The 15,101-nt window shown below is 38.0% G+C and overlaps 1 protein-coding gene across 1 annotated transcript in view; it reads left to right on the top strand.

The window, feature by feature from the left end:
• The window catches only part of LOC149086385 (transcription factor ets-4-like), a 35,636-nt gene extending 26,935 nt beyond the window's left edge, over positions 1 to 8,701 (top strand). The window contains exons 4-5 of the mRNA XM_089255206.1: positions 1,896 to 2,234; positions 8,049 to 8,701. Of these exons, the coding sequence (XP_089111332.1) occupies positions 1,896 to 2,234; positions 8,049 to 8,389 (680 nt within the window). The 3' untranslated portion in view covers positions 8,390 to 8,701. The remainder of the gene's footprint in view (positions 1 to 1,895; positions 2,235 to 8,048) is intronic.
• Positions 8,702 to 15,101: the final 6,400 nt, after the last annotated feature.

The raw sequence follows: 15,101 nt of genomic DNA, 5'->3' as shown, positions 1-15,101 counted from the left end.
GCACCAGAACCTATTCGTGGGGATTTTCTGTTTTGACGAGTCTTCGAAAATGTTCACAATATTTGCATTGAAAAGTTTCCAAAGTCTCACGGCTTTCTTATGGGTAGCTACTGGCTGTAGACAGCTGAAAACCGGGACTGACTCTACACAGCCCGTATACATCTCATACTCCAGTGTGTAATGCTTTCCAAAACGCTCTTGCACAAGTGGATCTCCAGGAAAAAGTCTGTGTTTCAAAACGAGGAAAACTCACGAGATTATTGACTAGACGAGACGAGAATCCACGGGGAAAGAAAAATGTTAGAAACCATCAAAAAGCGTTTATTTCCTCTTTTCTACAAAACTCAAAAAAGAAGGCAATTTTTGAAACGTTCTATATGCAAATACACGGGTTTGTTTGTTTTTTTCACCATATTTTTTTCTCTTTTTTGGAAAAATTTACACAAAGGGGAAAAAAATATCGAAACCTTGAAGATCCCCCTTTTTTTTCCATATTTTTTACATTGTTCTGTATATACGTAATATGGGAATCTATTGCTGAATATGATTCGAAAATTGTACCTTTTCATACTTTCATGCTTAAATTAAAAAAAGTATTACGAGTTGGCTAAACAGCTTTAAAATCCTCTCTGTGTTCTCGATCAAGATCGGTCTGATAGAATGGTTTCATGAATTATAAAAAAAAAAGCCATCTATATGGAAGGAAATGTGTATATTAAGTACTATATATATCCATAATAATAACTTATAATGAGAGAACCACGCATACACTTATTTATGAAAGTGTTATGGTGTCGATAAGCGATTCTCCGAGTTTTCTACCAAAGTCCCGCATGTGCACTGTCAGCAGCTGCTTTCGTAGCTGTCGCGCGCTGACTGCCAATCAGCACATGAATGCCACAAGGCAAACATCATGTACGAACTCAGTGGAATGTGGAGGCTCCCACATCCGTATCAACAGTTTATTTCTGCAGCAGTTACTCTAATAACTCCTCAAATTCTATTAAACACTTGGCAAGACACAATCGAGCACCATTTATTCATCCATAGAACCAATAAAGGTGCTCCCATTGAACTTTATGAACATGCAAATAAATTTGAGTTGCCTTCTTTAATGCAACTAAAATCTATCTATAAGCCTTTTGAATAACTTTAGCCCGGACAACCTGTATAACGGTTGATCAAATGAAACAATTTAATCTGAATTCACTTTTTCACGAGCATGCAGATACTAACAACTATGAAAACTTTGGTTGGGCTGTTAGAATGATTCATTGAGCAAGCTTCATTAAGCCATGCAGACTAAACGACATGCTTTCACATGTCATTTGATTTCGTTGCACGAAGACGCTTGTTTGTGTCACATTACGAATATTGTGTAGGATGCTCCAGCAAGAAAATGACTTTCTGCACCACCTATAACCCAATCTGTCACCGTGATATTTTTATTCGTTCAAATTCGTTGACAAAAGCTCTAAAAATACATGATTGAGTGCGAGCATTTTCGTGCAGCAAAATCAGAACACGCGAAAGCAGGATGAATCACTTAGTCGTGGTGGTTTTATGCATCTTATCCAATGTGTCTAACGTAACTTATTCGTGAACGATATCTGCGTTCTGCTAAAGTCAGATGCCTGTGGCGCTCGCTTTCTAACGAACACAAGTGTTACAGATTGCTTTGATTAACCTTGCCATACCATCAGAATTTCTTTTCCAATTAATAATTAAATAATTAATTTCTTAATTAATCTATTTGGAGGGTTTCATTATGTTGCAGAAATTTTGGTGACATCGGTATGTGTTGAAAGTATCGGTATGTTATTAGCTTTTCCCTGACAATTGAATTATTAATGACGATTCATACTGTATTCTAAATTTTTCGATTCTCATTTCAGCTGCCCATATGCAACAGAACACTTTGACCCAAAACCTCATAGCATTCCGACCAGAGGATAGCATGCTGGACATGAGTGTAATCCTCGGTGCTATGCAATGGGGTAACAACGGCAGCAACAACAGCAATAACAGCCCCGCAACAAACAACAGCAACAGCACCACCACAACAGCCCAACAGCAGCAGCAACAACAACAACAGCATCAACAGGCTGCAGCAGCTGCCTCTTTCCATCGCATGTCACCTCCTGCTGGTTCAAGGGGAGTCATGATCGAATCGTCTTCAGCTCCATCTCCGGACATTGTTCATGATTTCGGCAGCGAAGGAATGCAAAGCGACGGTGAGTGCAGTTGCTATCCTCAAGATAATCATTTTTCCCTCAACTATTATACATTTTCCACGCAATCGTTTGTAGCGTATTTCAACTAGTTAGAAGGATTTTATCAGTGTGAATTTGCAACACTGACAGAATGCGTATGCTCATGCTCTGTATAACTAATTCGTTGAAAGTTGGTAATTGGCATATCATGGACCATTGGCAAGTGCAGATTCGGATAGTGCAAATATCCTCAGGGTTCGCAGATCACTGCAAGAAGATCCTGAGAACTTTTTCAATGATAGAGAATAAATTAGAATGAAGAGTTCATTGCAAGTGGCTATTGTGCGGTGTGCTGTCCTATGGTGTGATGAGATTGGTTATCGGTAAGCAGAGGTGCCGCGAGCTATATGAAATTCCAGTTTCATCATCAATGGCGCTGCGAATGAAAAAGTTTGGAAATGCCTTAGAGCACAGTGTTTCCAAAAGTGGACAATATCGTTCCCTGGTGGGTGATTGGATGGTCCAGGGGGCGATAAAACCTGCTGGTTTAACATAGCATCCTATGAGTTCGCTTTTGGGGGGGGATGAGAGGAAAAACATTTCTGAAGGATGGGGCAATGGAACAAAAAGTTTGGTAACTATGACTTAGAGCATAACTGCCAAAACCTTGCCTGGGGCTATTTGAGGTCCCCCAATAATTAATGAATATACAATGCAATGCACTGTTCCTCCTCCTCCTGCACATGTGCTTGGGTCCCGTATATACAGGACGACTTACACCTTTCATCCTCCCCCCCCCCCTCCAATGTTTTCATCATGTTGTTATCTCCACCTTAGAGCAGTAATTCCCAATGAATATGCCGCAACGTCCTTGGGTGCCATGAGATATCTTGGTAATGACATTATAAAAATTGTAATGAGGCTGTCACGTCTAAAAACTGTGTCACAGCACTTGAGAGTGTGGTCTTGGAGCCTTGAGACTGCAAGATATTTCAAAATTACCAAGTGTGCCGCTAACGTAAAAGATTTTCCTGCCTCAGATTCAGCTTCCTCTTTGAAAGCACAATTTTTTAAAGTGGTCAATCAGTATGAATTTCTTATAACATGGCATGTGTTAGAGAGATACAAACCACATCAGACTGTACCTACACTTTCGTCGTCCATCAAGGCCTTTTCCCAGAATGGATTAATTCTGCTGCTACATCAGACAGAGCTGGAGGTTCGCGAACTTTGAGATGAGGATGAAAAAAAAAATTGCAAAGAAAAGACAGGGCCCAGATCCCGGGCAAAATTCCACAGCAGCAGGTCCACCCAAAAAACTAACAGAAGTGGGGAAAAAAAAAGAAATTACATGGAACAGCTCATACCATGAGGTTGGGGAATGGACTGGGGATGAATAATGCTGTGTGTCTATTGCTGAAGAGTGTTCTGGTTTGAAGCCATTTTTTTTGTATATTATTTTAACTGCTACCTTTGGTGTACCAACTTACCACCCCTCATCTCCTTCTTCAGGTATATCCATCCAATATCAAGCAATTCATCTAGTCGTTGTGGGGCGGCTTCCAAAAGTCGTCGAACAGGTCGAGCGAGATTGTTTCGGATCAGTTTAATGGATCGTAGACTCATGCACAAGATACTTGGTTGGTGGGAAAGGAGAACTCACTGTTCGGGTCATGAACGGTCGTTTTCTTATAACAGCAGCAGCAACTGTACGCTGTAGAAAAGTTTTTATTTTTCTTGTGGAGGCCCTTGTTTGTCTTCTTTTCCCCCCCCCCCTCCTTCTTCCAAAACTTTACCTAGTCTTCTTTTTATTATTATTCCCGGGGACTGTTTTTGCATTCATTCTACGGACCGTAGGAAAGCAAGAAAAAAATCTTCGAAAGTGTTTGAAAAACATCAATAGAAAAATATTTAATGATAATGTTTTTGTTTTGCTATTTACTGAAAAGTAGCGAAAACACAGGCCTGAAATAGATCGTCCATGACCAATTTCACGTTCGAAATTTTCAAGATCAAAGCTCTACTTGCAGATTTCTCGCAGCAAAAAATTTGTACGTGAAGTATGGAGTCTTTACTAGAGATCTTCGGTCTTTTCAAGGCGGGAGCACTGTTCATTTTCTAAGATAAAAAACAAAGGATTAGGGTCCAATCTAATTTACTCTGAATCTAAAAAAACAAAAGAACTTCCATTATAATTTCACAGCTACCTAAATACATCAACCCCAGCAACTATGGTATACAGTTAATGATAGTGACTATGCTCATCCTCAAAATAGTCCAGACTGTATAAAATCCTTCTAATAGAGTGACACTTAAGACCAAAATTTCTATTCCTCTAAAACAGGGGTTCTTAACCCATTTGTGTTTCACTAACTACGAAATGGAGTCAGTTCCTCAAAGGCATAGTGTACTTTTTTCGACACGGTATTATATTTTTGGATCCTATATAGGTAGAATCAAAGCCTTTATAGAATTTTTCTCTTTGTTTTCCAATATACTTATAGATCATTAGTTTATAGTCGAAGCTCTAAAACAACCTGAAGGATCCCGTAGAATCCGGACGCATTTTTCTTTTCAGCTTATGAATCAAAGTTCTTCAGGGACATAATGACGAACAAATTAGAGATTCGAAGACATTTTCTTACTATTTAACGCTGTGGTTTCTTTCAATCCCCCCCCCCCCCACCAGCGCTTTATTTTGTCAACTAATATTTACCATCATATTACGCCATCATATTTTGCCTACGAGTAATCGTCACGGTTTCAGACATAAAATACCTTCTTATTTTATTCAATTTAAATCGTGAAAGGGCTATTGTGATGCACAATGTATCCATTGGTGCTCGATGTCGTAGACATCAAGACTCTCGTATCGTATCGTGTTCATTGAAGGAGGTTCTTTGTGTTGTGAGTCATGGGAAGTTGGTATTACCCACTTCTTGAGCATCATAAGATGGTTTATCCGTGGTTTACTAAAAGAAAGGAGGGGGGAAAAAAGTCATCCCATTTGGTTTCCATGTGGTGAAATTTTTTTATTCTCTCATGTGTGTCTTTTGTATGTTTTTTGATCCTCTGCTTCCCATGATGCTTTTTCTTTTTTTCCCGTACGTGTACTCAAAATGCACACGAAGCTCTCAACTTAACCTTTGACCCAAGTGTCTCCTTACGTCTGTTATGACGTCAAGGAAACACTTGTGCTCCTTATCTAATCCTCCTTCTCGCGGGAATATTCCTTCTTGTTATTTGTATATTTTTCTTCTTTTTTTTCAATGTTTTTCCTTTTGTTTTTGTTTTTTTGCCGATTCTAAAACTGCCTCTGTTAAAATTATCACCACGTGGCTATTTCGCTGGCGTAGTAGTAAAGTGCGATAAGTACTCCGTCGTCCTCTTGTGTCATGTATTTATTTCTCCCTCTCTCTCTTCGCTATAGGCATTCGTTATTTTTTTCTTACCCCTTTCTCTGTTTTTTTTGTTGTTTTTTTTTGTTACAGAAGCCTTTTTTGAATAAACTTTTTGTCTTGGAGAGAGGGAAAAAAAACAACGTGTTGGGGTTTTGACCCGAAGCAATGGCCCGATAGATTCCTCCACACTTGGAGTTGTTGATTGTATACAATACACTTGACCATTGTCTATAGCTTAATCCTTAACCCGTGTGTTCTTCTAGATATTTTACCACAGACCTGCTTTCAAGTTGACAAATAAGACCGGGTTGCATCAGCGGCGCTCAAAGTGTATGTCGTAGCCAATATTGATGAGCATCTGCTTTGTACTTAAATGCGGCTCTTTTTTCCCAGTTATTCTCATATCGAATAATAAAATGTTTTTGGAACCATTTTTCAAGTAGGCACATTTGGCAGTCATGTGTGCATATTTAAATAGCTTCCCTTAGGTTCTCCAAGCAAGTGGGGCCAGACCAGTTTCTTAAGTTTAAAAGGCGTTCTGCACACTCGGCGATAGAAATATATGGTTTTTGAAATACAGGACAAAGTATCTTTTCTTCAACAACGGAAATTTTTGAGAAAAACTAAATATACGTGACGAATTAGTGGAAATAATATTCGTCCCACAAAAAAACTATTAAGAACCACTGTCCTAAGCAGACGAGCAAATATTTACCAGAAGCCAATTGGCATTCACAATGGGAAATGATCAAAATCATCAAAATACTCATATTTCATCAGTTAATTTGCCGAATCAATTTCACATCAAATGACTCAGGGAAAGTCACAGATTGAACATCTATAATGCAGATGAAAATGAATCACCATCTTAACGTCCGAAACGTTATTCGTGATGTTTTCTCCGTTAACTTTTCGTTGCTATTGTTTTTAATAACACCATTTCATTGAATAAGACCAAAAAAATCTATATGAAGAATTTAATTCAGGCGTTTCTTCCACAGTCTGAAAGACCTACTAATGTCGATCAGTTATCTTTCCATTAATTATGAAATTCTGTTCAAGTAACATTAGTTAATCAACAGGAAAAGGAGGGAAAAACCCACTTCATGTTTATAACAGAAACTCAATGTCACCAAGATTATGTAATAATGCCGAGGCAGGAACTGCCATATTGCCTGCAGGGTTTTAGTGGGCAAGGCCAGCAGTCCAACCTTATCCGTGACCTAGATAAAGAGTAGAAAATAAAAACTAAGAAATACTTTTTTTCTTTCTTTCTTGGAGGAAAAAGTTATGTCAAACCTATTTATAACTTTTTAAAGACTCCCTCAGTCACCGTTTTCTTCTTTTTTCCAACTTAATTTATCTCTTGAATTTTTTTTCCTTTTTTTTTTCCATTTTTGTCCTGATTCTTTCGGTGCTGTTCTAAGCTGCTGTTGGTCAAACAACGAAAACAATTTCTTTTAGTTGCAGTAGGGAGCTTCAAGTTCGCGTTGGTGTAAATAAACACTGTAGTCACGTGTATGGTGTAGGTTTTTAACAGTTATTTTCAAGAAAATTTCTTAGTATATATATGTATGGGACTGAGGAGGAGGATTATGTAAAGAGGCATTCTTTGGGTGTATGAACACTTTGTTTTTCTTATTGGTACGCCCAATGAGGAGAGTAGATGTTGAATGAATTATTTCTCCCACATTTTGCGACCTAGAGAAAGAAATATATGTATACACAATATGCGTATAATAGAAGAGTAGAACAAATATGTTTTTGTGGAATCAGCATTTGTCAATTGATAGAGCAAGGTTAGGTAGAGCACATTGGCTTCTTCAATTTTTTTCTTTTAGAGCACCGTCTATGCTTTTTATCTGAAAAAAAACACTCACATGGTGACTCTGATTTATACTCAAAATAAAATCAGCTATTCTCTAATCCAACTTGAATGGGAGAATTAATGAAGACTTCGCAAGCGAAAAACAGGCCCAATATACAGCACATGTTTGCAACTGGTGTTTCGTAAAAACTCTGGGTTCCGTGAAAGCTACTCCGTGATTTCTTAAGCTAGTGTTTCTTAAAGTGTTCATCGCGGCTCCTGGAGGTGTCTCCAACTTTTGTCAAGGAAACAGCGACAAGGTGATGACATTCATGTGTGTCTATTAGTGCTCTGAAATGGTCTTTTTCTAGACTATTGTAGGGAGCCATGAAAAAAACATTATTGTACCGAGGAAACCGCGGATGGCCAAATTTTGAGAATCACTTTCGTAAGCCAGGGCTTGACAAATCGGGAAAAAATCCAGGAGCCAACCAAGTATTTTAGGACTCAAGAGCGTATTTCTTTTGCCCAAGCTAGTAATCACTCACAGAAGTGTTACTTGATAATATTTATTCATGATCAATTCCTATCTGAAAATTAAAACTTGGTTTTTTCCCCCTTCATTAGATGACATCAGTGACGAGTCATGTGACATGGACAGAGCATCGAACACCGGGCGCCCAGGCTCTCACTCCCACATACACCTGTGGCAGTTCCTGAAGGAGCTTCTCGGTCAGCCTCACCTCTACGGCAGCTGCATAAGGTGGTTGGACAGACCCAAGGGCATCTTCAAGATCGAGGATTCGGTCCGAGTAGCCCGGCTTTGGGGCAAGCGCAAGAACCGACCCGCCATGAACTACGACAAGCTCAGCCGATCCATACGGCAGTATTACAAGAAAGGCATCATGAAGAAAACCGAAAGATCGCAGAGGCTGGTCTACCAGTTCTGCCATCCTTACGGACTGTAACTGATCGATGGGAAATATGAGGAGAATCTCGTTCTCTGCATCAATGTAGCTGGTCTACAACAAATGCCCGGTGCCAGAACGAATTCCCTCCTCTCCCAAATATTGTATTATAGAAAAAAAAATTTAATTTTATTATTTTTTACATTTTGATTCATTTTTTTTTTTTAAGACTGGCGACTCTGGTGAGAGGCTGGTACTCAATCCGGGCGTCTTTGAATAATGTTTTGATAATGATGCCTTTTTCTTGTATAAAGTTTGAAACCAGGGTTCGGGAAGGTATTATTCCCTGTAAGAACCCAACTTTTTTTTTTTCTTTAAGGTCCGCAAAATCGTGTCGATTGTAAATCGAGATCATGATATTTTGCGGGCTGGATTTACCGGGTAATTTGCGGTATCGGCTGGTTAAAATTTCGGTGAGCCCGTACAAAATTTTATTTTTGTATCGGGATCCTGGAATGGTCGAAGCATTTCTGCCCGGTGAAGTTTGGTACCATATATCGATGATATATCAGTTGTATGTTCTAAGAACATCACAAAAAAAAAAAAATTGATGAGTGCCTCGGAAGCATGGTTAATGTTTCGCGGGTGTTTAAAATGTACGTTTTTCATTTTTGTATATGTGTATTTTGTTGGGTTTTTTTTCCCTCTCGTGTATTGTATACGAGTATGACTGGTGCATACTCGTATACATCGTAAACAACAATTTAAAGTGGTACGAAACTTTGGTCATGTTTTTTTACACGACTTTTTTTTTCTTTTTTTGCCATAAATGCATGCTGTGTTTTTTTTTTCCTCCTCCTTCCATGTTAATAGGTAATTGGTTTGATAAGTCTGTATTGGAATGTTTCTTAATTAATGTTATGTCAGTGTGTGGACTGATTTTCCTTTCATTTTTGGTACAACGAAATAAAAAACGATGTTGTTACAATGGTTTTTTTTTTCCTGCTTAGTTTCTAACGATGTATAATGTTCGAAATTGTAGTGTTTGATTAAAACGTAGATGTATTTCCTTAGTGGAATTCTGTAGATCAATTTGATTGCAATGAAATAAAAAATTATGGGAAAATTTCGATTGTTTTTGTTTTTTTTTTTTTTTACTGTATTTTAAGTCTCGTTGCTTATCGTCTTGGATTATTTTAGGGCAGAGAACAGTGTGACTCTCTACCTGGGGTCGGTCATACGCCCCTCCCCCGTTGTCCTGAGATATTCTATGGGGGGGGGGGGTGAAAACAGACCGATTTATAGTTTTGCCGCCTTTCTTCTATTCTAGTGTTATTTTCTTGATTAGTCATTCCTCAAACTTGCAATCGCTCCGAGCTATAACCCGCTTAGCTCTCGTCCCAGTAAACACGCTTCTAAATATCACTCCTTTGGTCCCTCCCATTATCAAATGATCACGCACTCTCCAGGTGAGTGTTTCTCTACCTGTGGTCCGCATGCAAACTTGGTAATTTAGTTCCAGCTGAATGAAAAATTATTTAATTTTTGTAATTCACATAATTACAGATAATAATTAATTACCCTCCTAATTTGAAACATAAAATTATACCACCTTATCTGAAGGTAACCATATTTCAACGAGAGAAGTACGGGAAATTGAGATCCTAAATACGGGATATCGCTAGTTTTAGACGAAAAATTTAATTTACGACAAATTTACTGATTCTTGCAGAAATTGCTGAATGACGAGGAAGTAAAGAGCTGCTGCAATCCAGTAAACAAAAATTTATTTCAATAGAAAAACAATCACATGACTTGGGCATGATCATAATTCATTCACAAAAATAGGAGAAATCGGTATATTAAATACGATGAAATCGGAACATCTGCAATTTCCATCAAAAACGTTGCCATAAATAGGTAAAATCAACAATTATTGCTTAAAGATTATCAAATAGTGAGTATTTAAGATTTACTGGAAACCGCAATGAAAATTGAAATGTAGTTCACGAAAAAAAAACTTAGATCATGGAACACATAATGATCATAATGTAATTTAAAAGTTATAAAAATTATCTTTATTCATAACTTTTTGGTGAAGATAACAAACTCAAATATGGTTCGTTGAAAAAAACGGGATAAGTGTGCATAAAAGTCGGATACAGCAATATCACTTAAAATACGGGACATTTCTGTATATAGTGATATATATTTTATTCCTGCATTTAAATTTCCGGTATTTTACGGGACCACTTCACTGATGTTGTAAGTTGGTGGTCCGTCGAATTGTTTGACATTTTACTGGTCCTTGGGTACAAAAGGTTCAGGAGAGGCACTGCTCTAGGTCACACTCTTTTAGTCCCTTACTGACCTGGTTCCTCGCTCTCTGAATCATTCTTTTGGTAACGCACATGCTTGCACACGCCCTAGATCACTCGTTTGGTCGCTCGTCGACCTGGTCCCTCTCTCTCTAGGTCAGGGCTTGTTTCTGACAGGTTCATCCTGATTTCATGCATTCGTATATCAAACTTTCAGTAAGGGTGCTGCTCTCTTCTTGTGATGATAGATACAGGGACAATGCACGCGACTGTAAAAAGGTTGAAGACCTCTGGCTTACATGTTGAGATCCGGTACTATGATTTTGGAGAGTAAGTACAGTGGATCCCACATATAACAATTTTTAAAAAAAATTATGAAAACGTTGTGAACGGGAAATCCCAAGTATGCTAGTAAGAGTTGGTGAGACCAATTCGTACTGAACGGGAAACCGTTCTAAATGGGAACTTTATAAGCGGGATCCAAGGTACTGTATATAAAAATGTAAATTGTCACTTGCAGCCAAGTGCGGGGCATCTTTCCAGCACCTCCTAGAGATAGAAGGCCTCTACGCTGTTTGCCATTCAGACTACCAAACAAGTTTGCCCTATTTTCAAACACAGCATCCTATTTCTTATTTTGGTGTAGAATGATACAGGTTGGCTCACAAATACCGCATAGTGATTGGATTTGAAGCATAGAAATGGCCAATTCTGAGCCCAATCATTTCTTTTCCTCACAACGATAATACTGGCACAAGCAGGGAATTTTTTTTTCCCAGAATATTCTGAGGGAAAATGGACTACTTGTTGACGTCACAAGCAGACTGCGGAGGCCTTCTATCTGTAGGAGGTGCTGATCTATCCCAGAACACCACTTTACCTAGAAGCCCAATGATGTTAAGCGGGCTCTGCATAGAACCAGGACAAGAGGAGAAATGCACTGAACTCTTACCCAGAAGTCCGAAGACCGACCTTATCCATAAAAAAAAATTTCACAATAAATTTGATGGAAAAAATGTAATTCAATAAGTAGAAATTGTCTGATTTCTGCATGGAGAGGGGGGCTTAATAAGAAGAAGGGGGGGGGGGGGTTCGCGAGTGATAAAAAGATTGAATAGCACTGTTGTAGAGAAAACCTTCTTTAAAAAAACCCACGATATTCCTCTCTTCTTTAGATAATGTCCTAGAAATAAACACCAATTGCTAGACGAGAAATTAAATGTGAGAAATGTGGCAGCTATTAAAAGCCTTCCTAGACAATTTTCAACGAAGAACAATAAAACATTCCTCGAGACCAAACACAGCGCGGTAAATTAAAACAGAAGTAAATATCTAGCGACAACCAAATGCAATTTGCAAATGTTTCGCGAGAACCAAATTCTTCCTCGAGAAATTGCGACTCTATTTTTTGTGTGTGTTTCGCAAAAGCATTTTGAGAACATAATTTTAGGTTAAGACAGCATAACCTTCTTTGAGGCTAACATGAGAATAACCAGAGCTGCATGGCTGATTTTATGAGTCTCTCGCATATATTCTTATTTACTTCCTACAACCGCCCTCTTATTAATGTAATTAAAAGATCCTTTTTGGCCAATGTCATCCAAACTGGGCTCTGCCCGCTGTTGTGGGATTTTGACGCGCCCGCGCGCGTGTGTGTGTGTGTGTGTATAAGAGGGCTCGCAGCTAATTCAATGCATGAGTTCTTATTTTATAATTAAAACTATACCTTGTTTAACCATGGTAATTCCCCGTGTTTTCAAAATTTATCATCAGTTTCTATGGATTAGAATAGCGTTTCTCAACCTATGGTTCACGGACAAGAGGCGGTCCGGGAAGATGGTACAGTTGGTCCAAAGGCAGATTTGACAATTTAATCCTAACTCAATAAAAAATAATTCGATTGTGAAATTGATAATCGTGAGGTGACCATATTTCATAGGGAAAAGAATACGGGAAATTGTGATCCTACATACAGGATATCTCTAATTGCCGCCAAAACATGCAATTCTACATAAAATTACCAATTATTACCAAAAATTATTAAGATTAAGAACTATTGTAAATCACTGTAAAAAAATATATATTTCTCGAAAAAAAAACCGCTAAAACTTAGTGATCACATTTCCTTTATGATAAATACATAAAACTTCTCTGAGATCTCGAATACGGCTGAATTCAGAACATCGCCAATTGTCACCAAAAATATTATTACCAGTTGGCAAAATTTTCATTTATTGCTAAAATTTGAAAACAAGTCGCGGACCACTCAAGTGATCTGGAAATGTGCCGCGAACCACTTGAGTAATACAGAACTGTCGCATGGGTCACTCGTTTCCATGCTCTGCAACTGTGTCGTGGGTCACTCAAAAAGTCTATAAATGTGACACTGATCACTCAATTGATCTGGTCGCGTATCATTCGCGTGATGTATAACCGAACCACAGACCACATAAGTGTTCTGAAACTATGTCGCGGGTCACTTAAGTGATCTGAAACTGCACTAGTAAGTAAGTCATTTCATTTCACAAATTCAATTCATTTTCACAAAATTAGGTTAGAGGTCACGGGCTACATCAGATGATTCCGAGGGACATTTAGCACGTGGGCCATGGGTTGAGTATATATAGATTAGAACAATTTTTTTCAACCGCTGGACAGTGAGAACTTCTTGCCGGTCCGTTATTTCTGTCTTGTATCTATCGTAGGGCTGGGAATAATCTCTGCAGTTCGGTTATTTTTCTCTGGTCCGCAAATTATTCATCCGATATATTTATCTATTGCTCAGTCCTCAAATTATTTCTTCCATTAATTTTATTTTTTGCTGGTCCGCAAATCGTTTATAATAAATAATTCAATTTTTCCGGCCGAAAACACATTTTTCCTATTTATTTTTTGCTGGTCCATAAATTATTTCTAACACATATACATTTTTCGCCGGTCCGCAAATTACTTCCTTCGATTTATTTTTTTCCGGTCCGCAAAATATTTCTACCAGTCCGTGAGATTGTTCAACTTCTTTCACCAATTCGCAGTTGTAAAAAAAAAGTTTGAAGAACATTGTAATATACATTACCCATAGTTATAAATCACTTAAGGAATAAATAGCGCGTGAAAAGAATGAAAGAATGCTTCACATAGCATAAAATGTTTTACACATTTAAAAAAGAACTGACGAGAAACACTGATTCTCTGAAATTAGTTTCGGAGTTTTATGTCATTTACTATAGGGTGTCCAATAAATTCGTAAATAATTTGAAAATTTATAAAAATTGAAGGAATCGGTATATTTGAATGTGGTTTGCGAACAAGTTATTCTCACCAAGGAGGGAAATTTTTTTTTGGGTACATGAAAAGAAAAAATAGTTCAAATTTTTGTCGATGGAGGGCCAAGAAAACAAGACCGACAGGACTGATTGCACCTGAGAGAACCTTTCTTCAATTCCTTCTGTGACCAAAACATAGGCTATCCTGGGCGGGGATAGACTTGAAAGTGTCGGGGGAGGGAGAAACCCGATGATGATTGCTGGGGGCATGATGATGATGATGTCAGTTCATATACATTAGATCAGACCGCTCCCCCTTTGACGCTGCCCCCCCCCCATGTAAACAAAACAACTTCACCTATAATGCTTTGTCCACCAATGTCAGTATCCAATGAAAATCTCATATTTGCATCAGTAACAGAAAAATTCAAAAATGAGTTGTTAATCGCGTACCTGTCATTTTATAGAATTTCCAGTGATTTGCTTTTGCGCTGGGCCCTCTTTTGATATAAATGTTAACTTTTGTTTTCCTGTATCAAAAAAAATTATCCCTTCGTGAGAATAAACTTTTTCGCAAACTGCATTCAAATATTCCAATTTCTTCAATTTTTATGAATTTTCAAACTTTTTACGAATTTATGGGGGCTCCCTCTGTATTAGCAACGATATACAACTCCTAGTCCTGTCAATTTATTCTTATTCCTGCATAGTTATCAGGAAAAAAAAGTTTCATTTAATCAAAATAGAGGCAAACATACATCAGAATATCAGAACCTAATGATACAGCATCTGATGCTCATCACGTCTTTATTGTGTAGCATTAGGTTATAAACGATGGCAACGTATCCTGGTGCAGAAGAAAAAAAAAAGACAAGATCCTTGGAACAGACAGGCGAGAAAGATTTATACAAAAAGCCCGGGCATTTCGCGTAGAAGATCTTGCCACACCAGTCGGTTTGTCCAGTCAAAGGTTGTTGGCTCTATCCCGTGCTTGAATGCATACGCATGTATAATATTATGGCTTCATACATACTACATAAATTAATGCATGCCAAGCATTAACGAAACGAGAAAGACGTTTTGGAGATTAATCGCTCGAATGATTAATTCTTGTTACGTTTAGATATGCGAATCTACAGGTGTACTTCTGACGGGCAACAACTTTTTCTTAAGACTTTTATAAGAGTTGTG

The sequence above is a fragment of the Pholcus phalangioides genome, unplaced genomic scaffold (assembly GCF_987345545.1).
Source record: "Pholcus phalangioides strain wild (caught in Gottingen) unplaced genomic scaffold, Ppha-v1.0 ptg000004l_1, whole genome shotgun sequence".
NCBI lineage: Eukaryota > Metazoa > Arthropoda > Arachnida > Araneae > Pholcidae > Pholcus > Pholcus phalangioides.
Note: the sequence above shows the minus strand (reverse complement) of the source record. Positions and strands in the feature narration are given on the sequence as shown.